This window comes from Mustela erminea, chromosome 10, assembly GCF_009829155.1.
Source record: "Mustela erminea isolate mMusErm1 chromosome 10, mMusErm1.Pri, whole genome shotgun sequence".
NCBI lineage: Eukaryota > Metazoa > Chordata > Mammalia > Carnivora > Mustelidae > Mustela > Mustela erminea.
In genome coordinates, this window is record NC_045623.1 from 30,065,828 (window position 1) to 30,077,887 (window position 12,060).

The 12,060-nt window shown below is 43.1% G+C and overlaps 1 protein-coding gene across 1 annotated transcript in view; it reads left to right on the top strand.

Annotated features, from left to right (window-relative positions):
* Window positions 1–12,060, top strand: part of ABCA4 (ATP binding cassette subfamily A member 4) — a 124,396-nt gene that overhangs the window by 26,461 nt on the left and 85,875 nt on the right. Inside the window, exons 7-10 of the mRNA XM_032302587.1 lie at window positions 6,934–7,023; window positions 9,546–9,786; window positions 10,792–10,931; window positions 11,578–11,694. Of these exons, the coding sequence (XP_032158478.1) occupies window positions 6,934–7,023; window positions 9,546–9,786; window positions 10,792–10,931; window positions 11,578–11,694 (588 nt within the window). The remainder of the gene's footprint in view (window positions 1–6,933; window positions 7,024–9,545; window positions 9,787–10,791; window positions 10,932–11,577; window positions 11,695–12,060) is intronic.

Here is a 12,060-nt window from a genome sequence, read left to right on the forward strand (position 1 = left end):
AGCAGAGAAAAAAAAGGCCTAGTTTCTTTTGAGCCAAAGAAAGTCCCATCACTTGTCTGTTCACATACTCCAGAGCCCACCCTCTCATCCAGATGCTCTGTCCCCTTCAGTCCTGGGAGACGACATGTCTCTGTGACCTCTCCTGGTAGAGACAGTTTGGCATTTCCCCCAATCCAAGTGATTTAGTCTGAATTCTCCATTCATGACGCATTTCCTGGTACTCAGGGTGTCCCCTCCTGGTTGCCCCCTCACCACTGAAGCCCGGCTTCCTCTCTTTTCATCTGATGCTTAACAACTGTCAGGTTGCAACAAACATACTTCAAATCCACATTCTCCCAGTTGCCTAGCAACAACTTCCCTCCTGGATAAATCTGGATTTCCTGTAGCAGCGGCCCAGGACTGAACACAGCAAGCCTGTACTGCCTGTCCACAGTGTCGTCTAATTTTCAACTTGGTTTGGGTGCTTTTAAGACAGTAGTTCATCCTTCCATCAGCTCCCAACGGCCATGTCATCCATGTACACACACTTTTAACCAAAAGCTACCCATTTATCCTTGTGTTAGGTACATCCTCAGCTTAGAAATAATACTGTTTACTGGATGGTCTTCTTGAATCAGAGAAAGTAAAACACAACAATTTCAACTCATAAAACATTCTTTTGTATGCTGGCAGAATGGCATATGTTTGATTAATCTATTGGATCTAGAGCATCATCAAATATTGCTCAAACAAGATTTTTTTTTTTGTAGCTAACATGCTTCATTCTGCCCTAAGTAAAAAACATTACATAGTCTCATAGGAGAGATATATTTCTTGTTCCTTGAGAACCCAAACGGAGATCTAGTGTAGTCAGAATCTTCTTGATTGCCAGCTATGGCCTTCAGTCCATTTCTTTGAGTATAGATCAAGGCCCAGGAATTGCCCTGCCCCCAAAGGCCAACCATGGCTGATGGGAAATGATAGAGATACACCCTTTCCATGGCCTTATTTATATATCCAGTCTTTCTTCAGAGGCCTAATCAGACCTTGAAATTGGGTTGACAGGGCTCAGTCCAGTTGTGATATGGAAGGGTTACTTGTTATTCAGGAAATCAAGAGAATTTTTCCTTGAGAACCCAAACGGAGATCTAGTGTAGTCAGAATCTTCTTGATTGCCAGCTATGGCCTTCAGTCCATTTCTTTGAGTATAGATCAAGGCCCAGGAATTGCCCTGCCCCCAAAGGCCAACCATGGCTGATGGGAAATGATAGAGATACACCCTTTCCATGGTCTTATTTATATATCCAGTCTTTCTTCAGAGGCCTAATCAGACCTTGAAATTGGGTTGACAGGGCTCAGTCCAGTTGTGATATGGAAGGGTTACTTGTTATTCAGGAAATCAAGAGAATTTATTGACATAGGAAGCACTGGTGTGTGTGTGTGTGTGTGTGTGTGTGAGAGAGAGAGAGAGAGAGAGAGAGAGAGAGAGAGAAAGAGAGAGAGAGATGATACTTGCCATTTTCGTCTATGACCTTTTTTCCAGAAATGTTTTTGCATTTCCATTCAAATAAACTTAGAGCTTCTTCCGGTTCTTTTGGCAGGAACAATCCATGTGAATTTGAATAGATAATGGGGGAAGGAACTAAAGGAAGAGGAGAGCCCTGGGAAAGTTATTTTATAATTTATGGCAACATCTGTCAGATGGTTGGTGGCCAGATGTATATAGAAGGGTCCCTAGGCAGGCCAGGCACTGTTCTGAGATGTAAGTGGTAAAAGAGATGTGAATCCAAGACCCTCATCACTTACTATCTCCACCAGAAAAAGCCAGGAAAAGAATCGCAACTACGGTACCAAGCACATGGCTGTAGAGACATACCTCATGGGACCTAAAACCTCAATAGGCTCTGTCTTTTTCCTACAAGATTTTAGTTAAGTTACTCATTAATTAATATAACATACTTACTGAGCATCTACTTTGTACCATGCCCTGAAGACATAAAATGAAATAAAACCTATCTTTATGCTTATTGAGTGGAAAGACAGAAAGTCATAGCAAACCAATACAAAAGTGATAAGTGGATGCACTGAGAATTCTAGTAGGGGCTAGGAGGAGCACCTAACTCATGGGGAAGGAAGGCAAGAAGAGCATGGAGTGAGGGAAGGAAGGCTTTCTGGAGAAGCTGAGGTAGTTTCGGATGAGTTGACTCTGGACTCTGGGGGTGGTGATGATGATGAAGTGGAATGGGGTGAGTTGGCGGTTTTATTTATTTGGCTCTAAAGTAATGGGTGTAGTAGCTTTGCAGAGGCCTACAAGAATGTTTGAGACCTGAAAATTTTAAAAATTATGGCTCTGAAATACAAAGAAAATCTTTAAAACTGAAATCAATAAACATTGCATTGAATGTTTTAGGAAGGTAATATTGTTCAACTTTATTGTTAAATTTAGTGTTCATAAAATTTGAAATTCAAAAAACCAGTTTATCGTTCAGGTTTTCCCACTTTGCAAACATTCCTAAGTGTTTACAGTGATTGCGGAGAAATCAGATCATTCATTAAATGAGTTACTCAAAGCCAAATAATTTCAAAAGCAAAATTAGAAGCCCTTAAAAATACACAGAAACCTATCTATATTGATATGTAGATATAAGTATTTATAGATATGACAGAGACACGGGTGCTTTTCAGTGTGTTGAATCTGATGCAGGGCAGAGTTTTAAGACCAGCATGTGCCTACAGGCTATGGAGGTAAAGGAGCTGGAGAGAAGATGCCCACTTAGTCAGAACACAGTCACGGATCATTTCCAGCTCAACGCCATGTGAGGAAAACAGACAACAAACTCACAAAGAAAGGGAAGTAATTAAAAGCAATTGGAGCCAGTGACTAACTGACGTCCAATCTCTCTGGACACATGAATGTGACATGTCTTTATTTTCCATGCTCTGAGTTTCTAACGCCTCTTAGGTCCCTTCCCATTATGTAGGACCTGGTGATTTTTTTCTCTGCACAACTCTTGGGACTCCAGTCCTGATTCCAGCTTCCTCCAGTTTTTCAGATACCCCTTGGCTCCCCTTTTTGCGGAAAGGAGGCTCATCCTGCCCCACACCCAGATCCAGGACCAGTTCCTAGGTCTCCAGGCTGGGGATTGTGCCAAGGGGATAGGGATGGGGAAGAATCAGTGATGACTTTCAGACTTTTAGCTTTGGTGACAGGGGAGAAGGTGATGCCACAGCGGGAGAAGTGTGCACAGGACAGAAACTGGTTTGGGAAAGGTGACATGATCAGTTTAGGGTGAGTTGGACCAGGCAAAGGTCCAGCTGACACAGGGGGTTAGAGGTAGATTTAGAAGTCACCAAAAAGGTAGCAGATTAAGTGATAAAGGGATTGAGACTATCCAGGGAGAGCATGCAGAGTGAGAGGAGCAAGGCCACGGAGCCTGTCAGGAACCTCAGCGCTGAAGGAGAAGGTGGAGGCAGAAGAGCTCATGCGAAAAGCCGAGAAGGATCAGAGCAAACCAGACAAGAGCAGTGTCACTGACATCAAGGGGTGGGAAGGACATAATCAAAAGTGTTGAGAGCAGAGAGATCTGAAAAGACAAGCACCAAACGTATCCATGAGACTTAAAAACTAGGAGGAAACTGGGAATTTCACTAGAATGCTAAAGTGTCTCCATTGAGCTGTGAGTGTGGAAGACAGGGATGCTGGTGAGAAACTGAAGTCCCTGCGCATGGACTGCTCTTCCAAGAAGTGTGGGAATAAAGGGTGGAGGAAGGCAGCTAGACTGCAGCTGCAGGGAATAAGGCATCAGAAGTAATTCTTTTTTTTCACATGGGAGAATCTTGAGCACATACATATATGTGATAACAGTGAAGGGAAAGCTGAAGATACATCGGTGAGACTCTTGAAGGTAAACTTCATAAAGGGAGAACTTTGTTTTCATCATTGCTATGCCCCCCAGCCACTGGCACACAGCGGACAGTCTGTACATATTTGTCAAATGTTATGTCATTTAGAAACTATAATTGGCTACAACAGAATGCTGAAAAAGAGTGGCTTTCCTATTCCTCCCAAAGCCAAGTCCTGTGATGGGTCATTCAGGAGTGGTGTGGAGGCTCCACAGATTTTCTCAAGAACCCAGGCTCCTCTTCTTTTCCATCACCCGTCCCTAGCACGTGGTTGGTATCTGGTGATCCTGAGATGTCTGTTCTACCTCCTCCAGCACATCAATGCTCCCGGCAGGTAGAGGGTCCTCCTTTAATAGGCCTTCCCCAAAATCCCCAGTGTGTGACTTCTTCTGATATCTTATTAGTCAGGATTTTGTCATGTTACCATCCCATGTACAACGGAGGCAGAGAAATGTCATTTTTTAGTCAGGCATTATCACCATTAACAAAATTAGATAGACATACATATTAGGAAATGTAGAAGGAAGTCCAGCCTGATGGAAGAGAAGCAAGAGAAAAGGTTAGAGGTGAAACCATGTATGTCCAGTGCTGGTACTGACCTTCTCTTCTGGAGGCAGTAGGGAGCCATGTAAGATCTTTGAGCAGGAGAGATGACATGGTTAGATTGGTCTGTTAGGTAACTCAGGCTACAGTGTGGGGAGTGCATTGGAACGGAGAAATCTAGAGACAAGGGGCCAGCAAGAATGGGATTCTGATGAAAATGTTCTGGGAGAGAGGCAAGGAGAGCATGAGCAAAAGCAGTCCTAGTGAGGAAGAGAAAAAAGAGAGGAGAGAGTATTTATCTAGTATTCATTCATTCAGCTATTTATTCTTGCATGCAAAAAGCCTCTTTTTTATTTTTAAGTTTCTCTATTACAGATGTAAGTATAAAAGAGACAATAATGTAATGAACTCCCATGGATCCACCACACAGTCAGCTGTTTTCAACATTTGTCCATTATTGTTTAATATGCCCCTCATTTTTTTCCCCTAAAATCTTTTTTTTTTTAAGATTTTATTTATTTATTTATTTGATGGAAATCACAAGTAAGCAGAGAGGGAGGCAGAGAGAGAGAGAGGAGGAAACAGGCTCCCCACCGAGCAGAGAGCCCGACGTGGGGCCCGATCGCAGGACCCTGGGATCATGACCCGAGCCGAAGGCAGAGGCTCTAACCCACTGAGCCACCCAGGCGGCCCTCCCTAAAATCCTTTAAAGCAAATCACAGACAATATATTCTTTCACCCTTAAATACTTTCTTATGTAAAACTTGCGTGTTTTAACAAAACCACAATTCTGCCATCACACCCAACAAAATTAACAATAATTTCTTAATATTATCTAATACCCAGTCATGTTCACTTTCCTCTGATTGTTACAGCTGATTTGTTCAGATCAAAATAAAGTCCACACATGGCATTTCATTGCTGTATCTCTTAGATCTCCTTTCATCTCTACGAGATCTTATTAGAGTAGTCAGGAGGTGAATCACAGGAGTTGGTGATAACTTGCCACTGGCACACATTTCTACCTGCTGGCTTTCTCTCTACCTGCGTTCTCAGCCCCACCCTCTCATGGAATTAAAGCAGGAATTAAAGTGCTTTGCCCAGCTTTCCCTGAAACTATTTCCAAGGAGTTTGAAAAGAAGTCCTGGCAAGACCAATGTCTAGGGCCAGTGTGAAAGTTAAGTAGAGAAGATGCTTCTCAATGGTGTAGTTGCAAGGGTGGTTTTGCTGCTACTTCCTCTGGCAAAATATTCTTCCATCTGCTTTGTGGCCCTCATAACAAAGCCTTTCATTTAACAGTTAGGAAATGAACCAGAAATGCTGACGTTCCATGAAGTGTTCCCGTATTCATTCTTCAGTATCAGGGCCAGAGAGACTGCGAGGGCCCCCGCCCCTACAGCAGGGAGAAGGGAGGGCAGGACCACCACTAGAAATGGGAGGCTGGACTGTTCAAAACCTAACTCCACCTACTTCTCAGCTGGGCTGCAACCTGGTAAGCCCACCCATCACCAAGGAGAACCACCCTGGCAAATAGAAAGCTGAGGCTTGTGGCTTGTGGTCCACAATCCTTGAGTCAGAATTACACATCGATCTTGTGAAAAATGCAGAGCCCTTGCAGACATACTCAAGATGCACACTTGAGTTTGAAAACCACTATCTTAAAGCTTAGCATTCAGCCCTAAAAGACAGAGGATCAGTGAGTCAATCAGTTTTGAAACTATCAAGAACGAAGTCATTCATTAAGGACTTGAACTTGGTTTCCAGAAAACAAGTTGTTCACACTGGGCTCAGGTTTGCAACCAGCAGACTTGTGGGCTTCCACGTTCCCTGTGTAGGTGGGACGTGCTTGAATAGTTCTGTACTGTCTCAAGGGCCTGGGGTCAGCAGACCACTGCTGTCTATGGATAATCTGCAAGAAACCTCTCTTCAAAGCTGCCAGCAGCAGCTTCAAAAGAAAGATGATATAACTAGCCAAATCTTCCATATAAGAAAGTAGTGTTGAACAGAGGAAGAGCCACAATCTACCTGAAAAAGCCTCAACGGAGCAAAGATGTGAACGGTGAGGAAGCCTGAGTGTGTCTGCGGAGCCCAAGGGGCCAAGATGGGCACCTCATCACACAGCACAAGGCCTTCCTTTACAGTCCGGCAGCTGCATTGGTTTCCTTCCTTCAGGAGGCATGTTTGGTGTTGCTAAAGCAGCAATCAGAGTCACTTTGGCATATTTGATACCACTGTGAAATTATTTGTGATTGACTAGCTCAGCAGGGAGCTGAGCCTGGAATCAGACTTGGAATAAGAGCCTTTAATTTTCTCAACTAGATAAAACAGTGTTTTTGAAAGCAATCTAGCAGAAGAGGTCCTGTGATCAAAAAAAAAAAAAAAAAAAAGGAGGTAATGTTTTTTCAAGCATACAGGAGATCAGATAGCACCCATGTGTATATGTATAACTTAATACATGTATGTGTATACACACACATACATTTTATATTTTTCCCCTATCAATTACAGCTTCCTACACTCTTAGACAGCAGTTCTCAAGGTATCAATCTGAGGTCCTGGGGAAGAATATTTTCTGATATGTCACCAAGAATTCAAGAGGTAAGTGGCCAAATGATATTAATGATAATGTAATACCTAATGATAATATCTTTCCACCATTTTACCACACTTACTATGTCAAACAATTTAATTGTACCTCAGACCTGTTCAAGGAGGAATACATTTGAACTTTCTGTCTAGCAGTTTCAAAGCACCTGTTCATATCCTAAATTATCTGTGCTCCTGAGTTGGAGGCAAAAGGAAAGGAACCATCCTTCTGATTTCATGCCTAGGAAGAAATGCCACCATGTCTTGTGTGGCAGAGTATCAGTGGACTTATACTGAATCGAGGTCTTTCCAGTATTGAAGTGGTCCATCCTATTATTCTCTTACAATCCACCTAAATCTATACTGCTAAGAGCAATAGCATTCACTTACAAGGTGCTTACAGGCATCATTTAAAAATGTCTTAAATATATTGACTCATCCCATCACACACACACACACACACACACACACAAATCCCGACATTTTTGTGTTGTTTTGTGAAGGATGTGCATGTTTCAATTACCATCTGGTTGCACAAGCCTTTACCTGTATAGAAATTGATTCTCCACTCGTAGATGAGAGGTGCTGGGTGCGTAATGATGAAGAGGCCGCTATGGCCACTTCCCTAGTGAAACATACACTCAAATGGGGCAGAGGAATGTGAAAGAAACAATTATCTTTAAGTGATGTGTACTATGAAAGGGAGACAAAAGGCGGGAAGCATAATTTTCCCCAAACATTCTCCCCTCCAATATCCTCAGCTGATTTGGGCTTAGCCAATCTTGAAAATTGTGTTGTGGAATCTGTGTTCATAAAACTAAGATCAGCCTGGGCAGAGTGTAAGTGCTGCTGTGCAGGGAAGTTAGAGAAGGGCCCATTGTACTGATGGCCACCTGCTCTAGTGGGAGTCTCCGTTTAACATTCTTTTCTTCATGAGCATTTAAGAAATTCTTATCAGTATAATAGGGTTGAAAATGATGGAGAATGTGAAAAAAGTCCCCAAAGCATATCAACACTCCTCCGTCTATGTGGGAGTTCCAAAATGTTTCTTGCCTGGCTAGATAGCAAGTGTAAGCATTTGTGAACTAGGTTGTAGCAGATGGCTCCGTTTATATTAACTGATACTAGACCATTTGACCCCAGAAAAGCCCCTTCATCTCCAAGTGCTTTGCTTAAATGAACAACATAATAATGATAATAACCCCTTACAAGACTGTCATAAGACCTACTGTTGTCGAAGCAATTTGAGATTCCAAGTTTATTATTGAAGCCTAGACTGTGATTATAGACATGACTCACAGTGTGGATCCTACACAGCACCCAAGAGTTTCAGAGGGCAAGTGTTGGCATGTGGACAAAGAAAGGGATGACAGGTAAACATCACTTATTGAAGTAGGGGAACTGTTTTCAGTCTCACCTGACTGAACCCTAATGCTTTTTTAAATTCCCAAGTGCCTTTGAAAATTACTAGTAAGTGTGTTTGAGGAATAAAAGCGGCACTGTTTTTATTTTGCATATTCCCCTAAAGGAAAGCCAGATGACATGTGGGCGCTGAGACCCTGGTGACTCTGGCAGTCCTCAGCTTAGTTCTCAGCATTACAGATCTGCCTTCAAAGGATGAGTCCAGCAAGGGCCATGGGTACTCATATGGAGAGAAGACTACCAGCCTCTTCTTAGTCTGGTGCAGAATTTAAAGGGTTCTTCCAAGGATGCCTGGGTGGCTCAGTTGGTTAAGCACCTGCTTTTGGCTCAGATCAAGATCCCAGGGTCCTGGGATCAAACCCTACCTTGGGGGGCCTGCTTCTCCCCCTCCTCCCTGGTGCTGCTACTCTCTTGCTATCTCTGTTTCTCTCTCTCCAATAAATAAATAAAATATTTTTTAAAAAACTAAAATTAAAAAATAAAGTGTTCTTCCAAGAATGGAGACTTCATCTGTCCTGTATTTGCTTGGATTTTAACACACACTCACACACACAGAAGAACCACAAACCACACATTTCAAGGAAATGGAAGAACTCACATTTGGTAAAATTAAGCTAATAAAAAGATAATTCTCTAAATATAAGAAACTAAATTCTAAATGACTTGGCCAAAGAAATTTGCTGTGATCTTGCTTTTCTAGGGCAGAGCCATTCCTCCATCATTTTGTTTCCCATTTTTTCGCCAGTATTCCCATCTTGATGGGATAACAGAACCCAAGAACTGGCTTATAAAGAAATACTCCCTACATTTGTCCAAGGACACATTCCCAAGGAATTCAGATAAAGGCGACTAGAAGGAAGATATTAAAATATGTTGGGATTTACTCTTTGATTTTATTTAAGGCTCATTCTAGGCTCATTTTAGGCCCTGAATAGATGGCAATAGATTATTTCACAGCTGGATTAAGAACTACTGAGAATATGCGTGTTTTCTTTTAAAATGTGGAAGTCAAATGCATATGTGGAGGTCTCCCCATACTTTGGAGCTCTGGCATCAGAGTGATGATGATTCTAGCTGCCTTAAAATAACCTGAAGTCTTTGCTTTGCTCTAGTTCATCCATCGACCAAGTGTTCAAGACTTGCTGTGGGTGGCCAGGCCTCTCATGCAGACTGGTGGTCCAGAGACCTTCACACAGCTGATGAGCGTCCTGTCTGATCTCTTATGTGGCTACCCAGAGGGAGGAGGCTCTCGAGTGTTCTCCTTCAACTGGTATGAAGACAATAACTATAAGGCCTTCCTAGGGATTGACTCCACAAGGAAGGATCCTATCTATTCTTATGACAAAAGAACAAGTAAGTTTTCTGGGTCATATATATAAACGGCATCTGATGTGAGTGAAGCTGATGGTTTAACACTTCCAGGGAAACCCAGTCCTGGGGTTAAATTGGTCTTGTTGAGGGGCCTTGAGCAGAGAGGATTCCGCTTCCAGAAAGTCCATTTCCCCCTGTGGGAAAGGGGCAGGGCTCATAAAGAATTCTGGATATGAGCCATGGAAAGAACTGAGACCCACTTGGAAAGGGAACAGAGGGGACATTTCTCACTGATATGATTGAACTAGGGTTAAGTTCTAGAGGAAGGGAAGAAAGATAAATGAGGAGACAACCCAGAGTTGCAAGCAAAGCTCAGGACCCTGGCGAGTAAACATGGCTGTGGGCTGTTTTTACAAACAGTGCAGTGAAAATCTCTGTGTGCTCTACTGAGTTACGTTCCAAATGGTAAGTCCTTGACAAACCATCTTTCCTACCTTTTATTATTTGGGGAGGGGAGGCTTCTGTGGGGTAAAGGAAGGTGGGGTGGGAAAGAAATACAACTAGGTGAACTTTGAGTTAAAAATCAAAAAGAGGCAGCAAGGCACACACCAAAAGTAGTTGGACCCTCAGATAGCCCACATGACAAAGAAATTAAGCAGCTATGTGAAGGGAAATTATCGAGGCTGAAGCTGAGATTCCAAGGGGAGGCCTTATTTGGCCTCTTGTCCCTTTCATGTGAGAATGGCATCCGCTCCTTGCAGTAATCCCAGGCAGGCTTCTTAGCCTCCTTCTAAAGCAGAATAAACCACAGGGCGAGCCCTGTTCTTTGTTTCTCTGATGAGGCCCTTATTGAGATGCACTGTGGCATTTTGTTACTTACTAATGATGAGCTTGTTATTGGTGGGGTACAGCCTGTTAATTCAGGTTATTTGTCAAATCCTCCAGCATAGAGTTGAATGAGACATGTGATTTAAACACACTAATGACTATGTTTAGCTCTGAGCAACAGGGGAGTTTCTACAAAATCTGTCCCTTCTCTCCTGGCAGCGACCTTTTGTAATGCATTGATCCAGAGTCTGGAGTCAAACCCTCTCACCAAAATAGCCTGGAGGGCAGCAAAGCCTTTGTTGATGGGAAAAATCCTCTTTACTCCAGATTCTCCGGCAGCACGCAGAATACTGAAGAATGTAAGGTCCCAGCTGGTCTTGTCCTTTTTACCCTGGACCTCCCGGAAGAATGAGAGTGGGAGAGAGAGAGCGTGCTAGCGCATGCACTCGCGCCTGCTCCTGCTCACGGCTCATAGGCTCCTGGTAGCAAGCCGTGTGTTTGTGTTGTGCTTACTGGAGTCTTGGGTTCCTCCCCCATCCACATTCATCCTTGGAATGCTTTGTGCCCTTGTCCCTGCCTGGGCCCTCCCTTCTCTACAAAACCTAAGATGAGGTTTTCTTCCCCAGCACCTGAATTTTATCCCTAATGGAAGGGCTCACAGTTCTCTGAAACTTGGCTATCCGTAAGAGACAAAGGCATGAAGGGAGAAAGAGCATTTCCTTACAGGGTGTCCAAATCTAGTTTAAATGAGGCTCTGGGACAATGACATCATCAGTATTATATGTGTCTCTGAGATATTAAGAAACTAGATTCTGGCAGTATGGAAGTTAGGAAACAGCAGATTGTTCTGGGAAATATCAGTAGACTAGAAAGTAAAGACACTCCTTGAAAAGACTTTCCCAAACACTGAGGGTTTGTGACAGGAGCAGGGAAGGCACAATCAAAACTGCTCTCTCACATTTTTCCTCCCTGTTCTTGTCTCTATATGTCTCTGTCTGGTTTTAGGCCAACTCAACTTTTGAAGAGCTGGAGCGCCTTAGGAAGTTGGTCAAAGCCTGGGAAGAAGTAGGCCCCCAGATCTGGTACTTCTTTGACAAGAGCACACAGATGACCATGATCAGAGTACGGATGGGGGAGGGGAGGAGAAGAGCCAAGAAAGTTCCATAAATTTCCTTTTCTCGGTAAAGGGTTTGATAAGCAGGGGCCTAAAGCGCTAGTTCTGGAGGCACCAAGTGGAGATGCTGACTTTGGGTGGGAAATGTTCTTTGAATTCTGGGGGAAATGTAAAAACTGATCAATGGCTTCCTGCAGTTTCTTGCTCTTTTCAGTTCACTTGAGGGCCTCAGATTCAAAGGGACATCTCCTCAGGTGGCCAGCTCTGTAACTGCAAAAGTAGTTGAGTATGTCTGTCTGCTGTCATTTCCAGCTTTGCAAAACCAGGAGATTAGAGTCCTATATAGCAGAGATAATTAAAAGAGAAAAACAAAA